At 33.5% G+C, this 11,706-nt stretch overlaps 1 protein-coding gene across 1 annotated transcript; it reads left to right on the top strand.

The window, feature by feature from the left end:
* Nucleotides 1-1,681: 1,681 nt before the first annotated feature.
* Nucleotides 1,682-7,965, top strand: LOC133857760 (ammonium transporter 3 member 1-like). Its single transcript, XM_062293096.1, has 3 exons — nt 1,682-2,391; nt 3,128-3,413; nt 7,121-7,965. Exons 1-3 carry the CDS (start codon nt 1,732-1,734, stop codon nt 7,639-7,641), a joined length of 1,467 nt encoding a protein of 488 aa, XP_062149080.1. The 5' UTR covers nt 1,682-1,731; the 3' UTR covers nt 7,642-7,965.
* Nucleotides 7,966-11,706: the final 3,741 nt, after the last annotated feature.

The raw sequence follows: 11,706 nt of genomic DNA, 5'->3' as shown, positions 1-11,706 counted from the left end.
TTTTTTTATGGACACTTGATCATTGAATCCTATATATCCAAAGATAGATTTAAAAATGAGATGTACAAGAAATGTATAAGAGATGTAAAAATATCATTTCTCTAAAGGTTGAACGATGTATTTCTATAATAATTTTCAACAGTTGATTAGGACTGACACATCAATATTATGAGTTAAAAATGTGGTATACAACATTTTTCATAAAATATACACATAATGATATAATAATCAATTGATATATTCTTTTTTTATATATATTATACTTAAGAGTAATGCTATATAATAATCAATTGGTATATTCTTTGTTTAAATTTTATTATTTTTTAATTGAGAAAAGACACATGGCAAGGGTATTATGGGAATATTTATACAAATGGGGTCTTTTTTTGCACTTTTTAGTAGTTTGGGGGCCATAGTCCAAAGATTGATAGTTTGGGAGGTTACTTCCAAAACGACGAATAGTTTGGAGGCTTAAGTATAATTTTTTCATTATTTTATAATGATAATATAGTAGTTCTAACTAATTCTCGAATTTTTATTTTTAACAATTTATCCAATAGACGGTTGGTACTACCCCGTAAGCATCGTTAGATAGTTGTAAGGTAACAAAATAATTTTTAGCATCACTTATTACTTAAGGATAATCCTTTTTCTTTTTTTTTTTCCACTAAGAGTAGTGTTAAGTTCTACAATTTTTACTAAAAAGTTATTTACAAACCGACAAGGTAGCCAATAATTGTTAAATTAATTAAGTAAAAGATTTAGCTCATCAATTTTATTTTTTATTATTTTATCAATTACGAATTATCAAATCAATTTTCAAATAATTTTTATAGTATTCCAAACTTTTTTATAGTCAATTTATCAGTTTTTTTTTTTTTTTTTTTTTTTGAAGGGAGTCAATTTATCAGTTGACTCTAGAAGCTTGATTTTTTATTTATTTTTAATAGATAGAAGCTTGATTTTAAAAAAGCGAGAATGAAGCAAAAGAAACTACTTTTGCAAGAACATTACACGGACAACACGCTAAGTTCACGGCTCCACGCTGAGTCGCTGATCACGTAGTTACTCAACTGTCAAGTATTCCAAAGAGAGAATAATGACTCAAGCTTCAAGAATCAAGCTGGCTAATACGACAAGATACTCATCACCATTTTGGTCCTTTTTGATCTTCTAAATCTACGATAAGCCGCAAATGTACAAAATCACTCCGCAGAAAGTCATCGGCCTTTCTTTAGGATTTGTTTGAGTTTTTCAAATTTTAAAATATATGATTTAAAAATACAATTTTTAAAAACACAGTATATAATATTTAAAATTGTAATTCAGTCTTTAAAATTGTGTATTTTTAAAAAAATACGTCTTTACTTGTGATATAAGAATGCAAATTTTTTACATTTTTATATAGTAATTTTTAAAAAAATACAAATTCTTAACGATCAATTTTATGCGATTTAACTTAAAATTGTACTTTTTTATTTATGAAATCGTAATACAAAATACATCTTTAATCGTTTTATTGGTATTGACGTGATGTTTAATGAAAATCCTCAAATATTTTAATGGATATTTTTAGCATACCCAACATACTTTTAAATTCACTTTAATGCGACTACGAGTGATTTATAATTTACTTTGACCATATAAAATAGTTTTGTATTTATCTTTCTTTTATCCTTTTATAAACCCAATCTCCAGCCAGCTACACAAACATTGGAACAATAGTTCGCCATGGCTGCTGCTCCAGCAATCCAGTTGCCGGAGGCGTACCAAGCCGGCTCTCTGGCGGTGCCGCCATGGCTGAACAAAGGCGACAACGCGTGGCAAATGATATCCGCCACGCTCGTCGGCCTACAAAGCGTGCCGGGGCTTGTCATACTCTACGGCAGTGTAGTAAAGAAAAAGTGGGCGGTGAATTCAGCTTTCATGGCTCTATACGCTTTTGCGACGGTAGTGATCTGTTGGGTATTATGGGCTTACAAGATGTCGTTCGGTCACAAGCTGCTTCCTTTCTGGGGAAAAGGCGGACCGGCTCTGGGGCAAAAGTTCCTCCTCGAAATGGCTAAGCTGCCTGAAACAACGCAGTACTTTGGTAACGGTGAAATCGAGACGGGCATGGCTCGGCCCTACTACCCCATGGCGACAATGGTGTGGTTTCAGTGCGTGTTTGCAGCGATCACGCTCATAATTTTAGCGGGGTCGCTGCTGGCGCGGATGAACATCAAGGCGTGGATGATGTTTGTGCCGCTCTGGCTTACTTTCTCTTACACTGTCGGAGCCTTCAGCTTGTGGGGTGGCGGATTCTTGTTCCATTGGGGTGTCATGGACTATTCCGGTGGTTATGTCATTCATCTTTCTTCAGGGATCGCCGGATTCACAGCTGCTTACTGGGTCAGTCACTTCTTTCACCACTATATAATGCTATTTAGTTCATTGCAATGCATCGTTCAATTTTTTTTTTTATTTTTTTATTTTTTTTATTTTTTTTATCCTTTAAACTTAAAATAGTGAAAAAAAAATTCCCTTATCCTCCTAACTTTTATCATATTTTGTAATTATTTTTATTAATTTAAAAACCTCTTAATTTAGTATATGCATCTTTTATTTTTTATTTTTTTCAATTTCATCCGTCCGTTAGAATTTAACGGTGTCAAAATTTTCAAAATACTCTTTTTTCTTTTTCTTTTTTTTTTTTTCTAAAAATCATTGCAAAGATTTAGGAATGGTTAAATAAGATTTAATAACTTTATAAAAATACCTAAGCTTGAATATTTACTGATATATATATATATATATATATATATATATATATATATATATATATATATATATATATATATATATATATATATATATATATATATATATATCTTTTTTTTTTTTTTAAAAAAAAAGAAGATATTTTAAGAATTTTGATAAAATTGAGAGATAAATTATAATAAATGAGTAAAATTTAAAAAAGAAAAAGAAAAATAGATTATAAATATATTGAATTAATTAATTTTTTTAAATTTTTTTTACTAGAGTAATTGCCAAACCGACAACAGGTAGAATAAAGTAGAAATTTCCTCTAAAATTTTTGTTCCGGCCAAGTTAAACTAATGAGCGGTGAGATTTTAATGTACAGGTAGGACCAAGATCAAGAAAAGACAGGGAGAGATTTCCGCCAAACAACGTTATATTAACGCTGGCAGGAGCAGGGCTATTGTGGATGGGATGGGCGGGCTTCAACGGTGGAGATCCTTACGCAGCCAACATTGACTCATCTATTGCCGTCCTTAACACCAACATATGTGCCGCTACCAGTCTTCTAGTCTGGACGTGGCTCGATGTCATCTTCTTTAAGAAACCCTCAGTTATTGGAGCCGTACAAGGGATGATCACCGGGCTCGTTTGCATCACACCTGGTGCAGGTGATATACACTGACTATCCCCTTCCGTAATTTTATTTTTTTAGGGTTATATACTTTTGTTCCCTTAGTTTAAAGACTTTATTATTTTACTCTTTATACATCATTTCACATCACATATGGTATATTATTTATGGTTAAAGATAAAAATAGTACTTCAATTCAGAAATTGGCAGAAGTTCATGTCATTGACTTCAAAATCATCACGTATCCTTATGCCTAATTAAAAAATAAAAAAATTTAAATAAAAAAAAAAGAGGTGTGGCTGGAGCCACCCCCACTTTGCTCTTTGGGGGTGGCTGAGCCACCGGCCATGGGGTAGCCACCTCCCTAATTTTATTTTTTTGAAAAGTATTTTTTTTATTATTTTTATTTTTTAATTAATTTATTGTTTTATTTTATTTTTAATGGAACATAAGACAAGTGTCAGTTTTTTTAAGGGTGTTGATGTTGACTTTCGTTAATTTTTGAACAGAAGTACCATATTCGTCTTTAGCCATAAACAAAGTATCATCTGTGAAATGAAACACATGAGACCAAAAATAAAGTCTTTAAATCACCAGAGACAAAAATATATTTAACCATTTTTTTAATCAAGAAATTAACGATATTATATTATTTAGGGTTAATTTACAGGGTATTCACACGAAAATAAAGAATATTTTCCTTGCGCCATTTCACATGAAAACTCCTTAGAAAGTTTAGACTTTAGATTTCACCGAGCCTTGCGTGGTTGACTTTTCCTAAAATCACTATTTTTCATCGTTTTAGAAAGGTAAATGGTAGAAAAACTGCCTACTGGAGCTCATTTCAGCATCTTTCTAGAGTCCTTTACGAAGTGTCCTTTATTTTCTATTTTTTATTTTGTTAAAAAATTGCATTTCGTAATGGGCGCAGGCTGTGCAGCATGTCACCTTTTGAGGATTTTTTATTATTATTAAATACGTTTTTTTCCAGCCAATTAACCGTGGTTTCAAAAAAATAAAAATTACTGAATCTCTCTCTCACACACGCACACAAAATATCATATTTGAGAGTTGTATTTTTACTTGGCTTGGCAATTCGAGTTGTCGTGTCAACCCATTTGGTTGGTATGTCAACTCGTCGAGTTAGCGTATCAACCCGTTTAACTAATTTAGTAAAAAATATGTCATTAACGCGTCATAAACGGGTTGATGGATCATAAACGTGTCATAAACATGTTGGTGGGTCATAAATGAGTCATAAACGTGTTGACGGGTCATAAACGGGTTATAACCTAAACCCAAACCCTACATATTCGTGTCGTATTCGTATCGAATTTACAGGTCGTGTCAAAATTGTCAAGCCTAATTTTTATGGAGGAATCATGAGAGAGAGATTCAGTAATTTTTTTTTTGAAACAAACAATTAACTGGCTATAAAAAAATGTATTTAATAATAATTAAAAAAAATTATCTCAAAAGGTGACTTGCTATATAGCCTGCGCCCCTTACAAAATGCAATTTTTTAACAAAATAAAAAAAAATAAAAAATAAAAATCACATCATCGAAGGACCCATACAAATTCTGAAAGGAGCTATAACATTTCCTTTTCCAAAATTTCAACAGATGCTAGAGTAAAAAATATATTTACCTTTTCAGAACCAAGGGCACTTTAGGCGAAATAATCGACTTGATAAGATATAATTTACAACACTTCTGGCTCATACTATTTCAAGTATACAAAAACTTGTGCATTACATAATCCTCTCTTTTTTGTACACTTTAACCTCAGTATGTTATGCATAACTATTTCTATTCAAATTGAACTAATATTGATCCTTTAGGTTGGCGGTTCAATGGTTAGAAAAATTATTCAAAGTGGTAAGGTACATATTAGGGCATAGGTTTAAATCTCGCTCCATGCCTGATAAGTGTAAATTACAGTGAATCTCACTAATGCCCTCCTTTTTGCTTAGACGGAACATTGACATGGCATCGATTAAAATATTTGTGATATATATTAATTTAGAAACATGTTATTTAGTACATTTAGATTTTTCTTCCATATTCTCATTTTGAAAATCATACTTGTTCTAAATATTCTAAATCATTTCTCATGTAGTTATCATTTCAGTAAGAGATTCATCACGGATAATGATTTTTTCAAATTATTTGTTTGAATTTGAGAAAATTGGGAGACCACTTATGAGACTCACCTAACCGGATAAATAGTTAGGTAGCTCAATTTTTATCTGGTCATGTAAGTTCTATAAATGAACTCTCACAATCAACTGTTTGAATTTCTTAAATTCAGATAAATAATTTGGAGATCGAAAACTACACTTTACCCTCTTGATATATCCACCATATAGTGATTTGACCCCCAATGTTTAAAAATTGTTAAATGACTCCCCTAATGTTAACAACGTGTAGCACTTAAAACATTCCGTCCATTTATCCGTCTTTTCCGTCTAAAAAGACAGATAAGTGTATGGAAAGTTTTTAAGTGCCACACGTTGTTAACATTAAGGGGGTCATTTATCAATTTTTAAATATTAAGGGCCAAATCACCATATAATAGATATATCGGGAAGGTAAAATGTAATTTCTCAATAATTTAAAAGAATCTCGATTCACTATTCATGTGGAAAATAAAGTCAACCAAAACTTAGAATGATTTTATAATATCCTCGGCATGCGCACTTTATAGTTTTTCTTGGAAGCCACGGCAATCCCACCTAATTTATCAGTTGACCAGTAGGTCTCCAACTCTCCATTTTAGTAAGAGGACCACTCGATCAATTTGTAATATTCCTCTCCAATTTTTTAATTTTGATAACATGTCCTGCCAGGCCAATTTGTTATTAGGGTTGCAGTATCCTTTTTCCGTCTTCAAAATAATTAAAATATTCTGAATTTTTTTGTCTTTTTCTATTTTTTTTTTAAAGAATTGTTTATCTTATATTAAATATTTTTGTCATTTTGAATCGCGAAAAGATTATAACTCCAATGATAAATCAGTACATTTGACCAAATTAAAATAGTAAGAAAACATTATAAATTAGATAATAAATCGAAGGCTGTAAATATTGTTTTCCCTTTTTAGTAGACACGTCTTATAAACAATTACCTTAATGGTATAACAACTTTTTTTTTTTTTTTGACACGATATACCAACTTATTTACTTAGACTATATTAACCAAATTAAAATATTGGTATGATATTATAAACCGGGTGACAAACTGAAGTAATGCTAGTGATCATATTTTTATCTTTTCAAAATTGATATAATTTTTAAAATTACTATTAGATTAAATTTAATAGTGATTTTAAAAGTTACATTAATTAACATTAAGAGAATAAAAAATGATCTATAACATTATTGACGGATAAAACTAAATATGGTTATCCTTTTTAGTAGACACGTATGTCATATGAACAATCACGTTAATGCGTATAACAATTAATTGAGAAACTTCACTTTTGAGGAGGGTCGCCTAGCGGACAGAAACCCTTGTTTCTATCACTTTGCGGAGTCCGAGGTTGTAAGTTCGAGCTTAGCAAGCCTCATTGGTGCCGTCCGGTGCCATGTTAGCCCTTGGTCAATGATTTTCACCGGGAGACTTTTTGTTCATTAAAAAAAAAAAAAAAAAAAGGGGAAAAAAAAAAACAAAACTTGAAGTTGCTTATGATTAGCCAACAATCAATTATATAACTTGAAGTTGTTGGATTATCGTCGATCTAGGTCTTGTTCAGGGATGGGCGGCTATAGTCATGGGAATATTGTCGGGCAGTGTTCCATGGTTCACCATGATGATCGTACACAAGAAGTCAAAATTGTTCCAGAAGATTGATGACACGCTGGGCGTGTTTCACACCCACGCGGTGGCCGGGTTGCTCGGCGGAATCCTTACAGGGCTCTTTGCAGAGCCCGAACTCTGCAAGCTCTTTCTACCCATCACGAGCTCCAGGGGAGGAGTGTATGGAGGATCCGGCGGGAAGCAGATCCTCAAACAGATCGTCGGTGGCTTGTTCATCATTGGATGGAACCTCGTCGTGACTACTATTATTTGCCTTGTTATAAATTTGGTGATTCCTTTACGCATGCCGGAAGCAGATTTGCTGATCGGGGACGACGCCGTTCACGGCGAGGAGGCCTACGCCTTGTGGGGTGATGGAGAGAAGTACGATCCTACTAAGCATGACATTTATTCTGATGATACATTGCACCCTAAGCCATCCAGTGGCGCTACTCAGGTGGTCTAGAGAGGAGGACGGTGGATGCATGTCTTCTTCATATTCATTAAACATCCGCGGCTTTCCGCCTGCCTGCCGGCCAGCCCCAACCCAAAAGAAGTCAAGGGCGATGTAATTTTCTTTGCATGGTGATTTACAGAAAAATGTTTATTTATTGTATTGTGAAAACATCAGCCAATAAAAGTATAATGTAGCTCTTTGGGCTTTATCTTGTGGACGTAGGTCATAAACCGAACTATGTGTTGTAAAATCAAAGTAAATAATAAGACAAGATAAAGAGATTGTAAATATGAAACTAGTTCTTCAGGAACTATGAATGATTCTTCTCTATAATTGTATATCTCTACATTCATCCCAGTACTCTCTTTTATAGACATGGAATCATAATGTGAGGTTAAGGAATATGAAAAGGTAATACATGAATTGAAAGGTTATATCAATGTATTACATGAATGTTATGGAATTCTAAAAGATGACATGAATGTGTAGAATTCCAAGAGATGGAACTAAATGGTCATCCACCAAATGCATGAATGCATTCATAACACTCTCCCTTGGATGACCATACACTAAGAATATGCATCGTTAAAACCTTGCCGAGGAAAACCCAGTGAGAAAAAACCTATGGCGAAGGAAAAAGAGTACATTATTTTTGTGTGCCATCTTATGCTTTAGGATTGACTCATTAAAACCTTGCAAAGGAAAACCCAGTGGGAAAAACCTTAGCGAAGGAAAAAGCGTACAATCAGCATAATCATTTTGCTCCCCTTCATTAGGATGAAGAACTTCAATTGCTTATGATGAAAGATCCTTGAGTCGACGCATTCCAATGTTATTCACCAACTTCTTAAATGTTGCAGTTGGTAATGTTTTGGTAAATAAATCTGTCAAATTGTCACTTGATCGTATCTGCTTCACATCAATATCACCACTCTTATGGAGCTCATGTGTATAAAAGAATTTTGGTAAAATGTGTTTTGTTCTATCACCTTTAATGTATTCTCCTCTGATCTGTGTGATACAAGCAGCATTATCTTCATATAATATTGCCGGACTATCTTTGATTGTGGATAAACCACACTTTTCTCGAATGTGTTGAACTGGTGATCTTAGCCATATACATTCCCGACTTGCTTCATGAATTGCAATAATCTCTGAGTGATGTGAAGATGTAGCAACAAGTGTTTGCTTGATAGATCTCCATGAAATAGCAGTACTTCCACATGTAAATAGATATCTTGTTTGAGATCTACCTTTATGTGGATCAGAAAGAAAATCTGCATCTGCATATCCAACTAACTGTGAATTTGAACCTCTTAGATAAAATAATCTCATGTCAGTTGTTCCACGACGATAACATAGAACATGTTTGACCCCATTCAAATGCCTTCGAGTTGCAAAACTGTATCTTGCTAGTAAATTAACTGAAAATGCTATATCAGGTCGTGTGCAATTTGCAAGATACATGAGTGCACCAATTGCACTAAGATATTGTACTTCAGGACCAAGAATTTCTTCGTCATCTTCTCGAGGGCGAAAAAGATCTTTTTTCACATCAAGTGATCGAACAACCATTGGAGTGCTCAAATGATGAGCTTTCTACATGTAGAAGTGCTTCAGGAATTTTTATGTGTATGTTGATTGATGAACAAGAACTCCATTTTGAAAATGTTCAATCTGTAAACCAAGACAAAATTTTGTCTTTCCAAGATCTTTCATTTCAAACTCATTTTTTAGATAAGTGGCAGTTTTTGTAAGCTCTTCTGGAGTCCCAACAAGATTTAAATCATCTACATAAATTGCAATGATAGCAAATCCAGATTCTGATTTCTTAATGAAAATGCATGGACAAATTGGATTATTCTTAAATCCTTCTTTCAATAGATATTCACTAAGACGATTGTACTACATGTGTCCGGATTGCTTTAACCCGTATAAAGATCTTTGTAGCTTGATAGAATAAATACTTCGGGATTTCAAATTATATGCTTCAGGCATTTTGTATCCTTCAGGGATTTTCATGTATATATCATTATCAAGTGATCCATATAAATATGCTGTAACCACGTCCATCAAATGTATATCCAAACTTTCTGTAACTATCAAGCTCATAAAAAATCTAAATGTAATTGCATTCACTACAGGGGAATATGTTATTCATAATCAATACCTGGTTTCTGCAGGAAACCTTGTGCAACAAGTCTTGCTTTGTATCTCACAATTTCATTTTTCTCATTACGTTTTCGTACAAATACCCGCTTGTATCGAACAGGTGGCACACCTTTAGGTGTTTGGACTATAGGTCCAAATACTTCACGTTTTGCTAGTGAGTTCAATTCTGTCTGAATTGCTTCCTTCCACATTGACCAATCATTTCTACGTCGACATTCTTCGACGGATTGTGGTTCAATATCATCATTACTTCTGGTAATGTCAAATGCAACTTTAAATGAAAATATGTTGTCAACAACAATTTTGTTTCTATCCAATATTTCTCCTGTACTTATATAATTTATTGAGATCTCATTATTTTCAAGTCCCTGTTCCTCTTCAGGGGGTAACTCTTCAGGAGATTCATTTTCAGGGGATTCATTTCCAGGAGAATTTTGTACAGAAAGTTTGAATGGATCAATTTTCGTTGCCTGTTTTGTGGGTAAAATCTCTTCAGGAGTGCCGATTTCATTTCCTTGTACTTTTCTCTTCCGGGGAATCTTATCATTTGCACCAATAGGTCTTCCACGCTTTAGGCGTGCCTTAGACTCATTTGCTGTTGTATTAATTAATTGTCCTACAAGGACTTCTATCTTCGATGGAGTATTAACAGCTAAAATGTGAGACTTAATTATTTTCTTGTTGTCAGTAAATGCATCCGGCAATTGATTTGCAATACTCTACAAATGAATGATCCTCTGAACTTCTAGTTCACATTGATTTGTACGAGGATCAAAATGAGATAACCTTGAATTATTCCAAGTGATTTCTTGTCGTGCTTCTGGCAACGACTTTTCTTTCCCTAGTGATGGGAATATATTTTCATCAAAATGACAATTTTCAAAACGTGCTTTAAAAATATCACCAGTTAAAGGCTCAAGGTATCTAATAATAGATAGAGAATCAAAACCAATATAAATCCCAAGTCTACGTTGAGGTCCCATCTTAGTGCGCTGAGGTGGAGCAATTGGAACATATACAGCACAACAAAAAATGCGAAAATGAAAAATATCTGGTGGTTGACCAAATGCAAGTTGTAAAGGGGAATATTTTTGGTAAGATGTTAGTCTGATCCGAACTAATGATGCAGCATGTAATATTGCATGTTCCAAAGTAGAAATAGGTAGTTTTGATTTCATAAGCAAAGGTCGAGCAATTAACTGAAGTCGTTTAATAAACGATTCAGCTAAACCATTTTGAGTATGGGTATGAGCAACAGGATGCTCAACATTAATACCGATTGACATGCAATAGTCATAAAATGCTTGAGATGTAAATTCACCCGCATTATCCATCCGAATAGATTGAATTGGATAATCAGGAAATTATGCCCGTAATTTAATTATTTGGACAAGAAGTCTAGCAAATGCAACATTACGAGTAGAAAGCAGGTAAATATGTGACCATCTAGTTGATGCATCTATTAAAACCATAAAATATCTAAATGACCCACATAGAGGGTGAATCGGCCCACAAATATCCCCTTGAATTCTTTGTAAAAATGATGGAAATTCAACAATTACCTTAGAAGGTGATAGTTTTATTACAAGTTTACCTTGAGAACATGCAGCACAAGGATAATCACTTGGTAAAAGAATCTTCTGGTTCTTTAAGGGATGGCCATGAGAGCTCTCAATTATTCGACACATCATAATTGATCCCGGATGTCCAAGACGATCATGCCAAAGCATAAACATCTTTGGATTAGATGACTTCTGATGCATCACAACATGTGATTCAATTGTTCTTATTGTTGTATAATACAACCCGGAAGAGAAAGCAGACAGTTTTTCCAATATGAGCTTCTGGCCCAAAATTATTGAAATAATATAAAGATATTCGTCACTGCCTTCATTAGTAGTT

This window comes from Alnus glutinosa, chromosome 14 (genome assembly GCF_958979055.1).
Source record: "Alnus glutinosa chromosome 14, dhAlnGlut1.1, whole genome shotgun sequence".
Lineage (NCBI taxonomy): Eukaryota > Viridiplantae > Streptophyta > Magnoliopsida > Fagales > Betulaceae > Alnus > Alnus glutinosa.
The sequence above is the reverse complement of the archived record's forward strand: the minus strand, read 5'-3'. Positions and strand labels throughout refer to the sequence as shown.

What these genes read in the sequence shown, in the direction of transcription:
- LOC133857760 (XM_062293096.1), top strand. Translation starts at nt 1,732, where the DNA reads ATGGCTGCTGCTCCAGCAATCCAGTTGCCGGAGGCGTACCAAGCCGGC. An exon ending in GATTCACAGCTGCTTACTGG is followed by an intron (nt 2,392 to 3,127) that starts GTCAGTCACTTC and finishes TTTAATGTACAG; the next exon opens with GTAGGACCAAGATCAAGAAA. An exon ending in TTGCATCACACCTGGTGCAG is followed by an intron (nt 3,414 to 7,120) that starts GTGATATACACT and finishes TCGTCGATCTAG; the next exon opens with GTCTTGTTCAGGGATGGGCG.